This window comes from Limulus polyphemus, unplaced genomic scaffold (genome assembly GCF_000517525.1).
Source record: "Limulus polyphemus unplaced genomic scaffold, Limulus_polyphemus-2.1.2 Scaffold279, whole genome shotgun sequence".
In the NCBI taxonomy this organism is placed as follows: Eukaryota; Metazoa; Arthropoda; class Merostomata; order Xiphosura; family Limulidae; genus Limulus; species Limulus polyphemus.
In genome coordinates, this window is record NW_013665889.1 from 628,980 (window position 1) to 631,345 (window position 2,366).

General features: G+C 31.8%; 1 protein-coding gene across 16 annotated transcripts in view; it reads right to left on the minus strand.

Annotated features, from left to right (window-relative positions):
- The window catches only part of LOC106456999 (Down syndrome cell adhesion molecule homolog), an 81,938-nt gene that overhangs the window by 16,361 nt on the left and 63,211 nt on the right, over positions 1-2,366 (minus strand). For all 16 annotated transcript variants that reach the window (XM_022382798.1, XM_022382801.1, XM_022382804.1 and 13 more), the window contains 2 exons: positions 2,193-2,366; positions 176-274 (listed from right to left, as the gene is read on the minus strand). In XM_022382798.1, the coding sequence (XP_022238506.1) occupies positions 176-274; positions 2,193-2,366 (273 nt within the window). The remainder of the gene's footprint in view (positions 1-175; positions 275-2,192) is intronic.

Genomic DNA, 2,366 nt, shown 5'->3' on the forward strand with positions numbered 1-2,366 from the left:
AATATATTAACCATTCCACGGAATGATGATAAAACGTAAGTTAAGAATTTCTTTGGCAATATTAATATTATTATCAGGGAAGCATAAATGGAAAATATTAAGGTCTACATTAAGTAGAAATAAGTAAAGAATTATGAATTTCATTTCAAAGAGACTTACAAACAAAATAATTTACCTGTAACAGAAGCGTGAGAAGGAGAATCGACATTCCACTTTAGAGTTACAGTTGATCTTGTAGTAGACTGTACGTACAGTTTTGGTGAGGCAGGAAGGTCTGTTTCATATTAGTATTAAAAATAAAGTTGTGGTTAAGCAAACAATCTCTGATTATTTTAACCCTAACTTGACCGCAGAGAAACATTAACGTGTTAAATGCACTCCTACATGTCAAACTTTAAAGTTTAAGTTAAATAACAATACTAACAATTTCGATAATTTAACTCTACAATATTTTAGAATTTATATTTTGTCAGCTTTCGTTTCTGTGCAAAAGTCATCTGTATACATCGTACTGATCGATTTTTTTGATTTTTTTGCCATCTCAAAGTAAAGATTTATATTTTCTCTTTAGCCGTTTGTGACATAAATTACTAAATCCTTCATAGACACCGTTTTATGATATTATAGCATGTGATCTGAATAATAACTGATAAAGCTTAGTTCTGAAAATAATTTTAAGCAATGTCTAAAACTAAGACTATTGTATAAAAAAAATCCTCAAGCCAGCTCTTATAATTCATATATTTATCAAGCATTCTATTACTAATCTCACTTAACCTTACTGCCTCCACAACATACAGAGGCAACCCATTCCAGAAGCAAACCACCTTGTCTTACCTGAAGATGACTCCTACCCTGCCAAAATTTATATTTGTGTACCCTAGTCCTAATATTCTCACTGTTAAGTATGAAAAATTATGATGCATCAACAGTATCAATTCTCTTTACAATCTGCAAACACCTCCAATATATCCCTTCTAACTCTTCTTTTTGAAGAGTAAACAATTTGAGATATTTCAAACTCTCCTCTTATGACATCCACTACATCCCAAGCAACATTCTAGTAACAATCTTAAACACCTCAAGCAGATTCCATCTAACTTTTCTTTTTTCAAGAGAAAACAATTTCAGAGATCTTATTCTCTCCTTATATGATAACCCATCCATCCCAGGCACCATTCTAGTAACCTTCTCTGAACCCTTTCCAACAATTCAATGTCCTTCCTAAGGTAAGGAGCCCAAGACTGAACACAATGCTTCAAATGTGGCCTAACCAGTGACCTATACAATGAAATTACAACCTCTTTAGACTTGTATTCAATATTTCTATAGATACAACCAAAGATCCTATATGCCCTACCACTAGCAACAGTACACTGCTTGGATAGCTTAAGAGACTGATCAACCATTACACCAAGATCCCTTTCTTTCATGACATTAAGGTTATTCCCATTCAAATTATGAGAACCCACATGCATTATCTTGCATTTATTATAATTATAACCCATCTGCCATTTATTTGTCTAACTCACTAAATGATCTACATCCTTTTGTAAATCAGCAGCATACTCTTCACATCTACAAACACCCAAGACCTTAATATCATCTGCATCATATTTAAATAATTTATTGATCATTCCTTCATCTGGCTGGTCATGTAATATTCAACTTTCTGATCAAAATATAAAAAAAAACATTTAAATTCTAATATTAAAATAATTTTTTTTTAATATTTTTAACAACAGTGTCACAACACATTAAGAAATATTGCAACCTAAAAAATTACAGAAACACTAAATTAAATTATACAAATTTTCTTGAGTATGTACTGGATACTATTTTACAAACAAATTTTACAAAGTCACATGCAATTTAGTTATGCATTTCCACCATGAGAAGAAATATTCAAGGATTATCAGTGCACCCCCTCCCCCCAGTTGAAAATGGTTAACAAACTTGTGACTAAGCAAAACAGTTCTAACTATTTTAACAGACTTGTGATTAAACAAATAATTAAATGATAAGTAAAACTATAAACTTTGCAATAGTTGAAAAATGTTGAACTTAGAATATAAATTAGAAGTATTGACTTGACGTTTGATAACTCAGCTTCTCAAGATGAGTAATATTCACAAAAAAGTTACCATAATATTCATATGAAAACTGTTCTGTAAAGCATATGTAATTCCTACCTCCATCTAAAGTGCTAACGAGAATCTCCTGGGTGGGAGGGCCTGTTCCTGCAGCATTAAAGGCCTTAACTATTATTCCATACTTTGTTCCTTTCATAAGATTAGTAAGGAAGTGATCATGTTCCAAACTCGGGCTGAACTGCTCAGTCTCGTAAGAATAGGTTTCTGATAGGT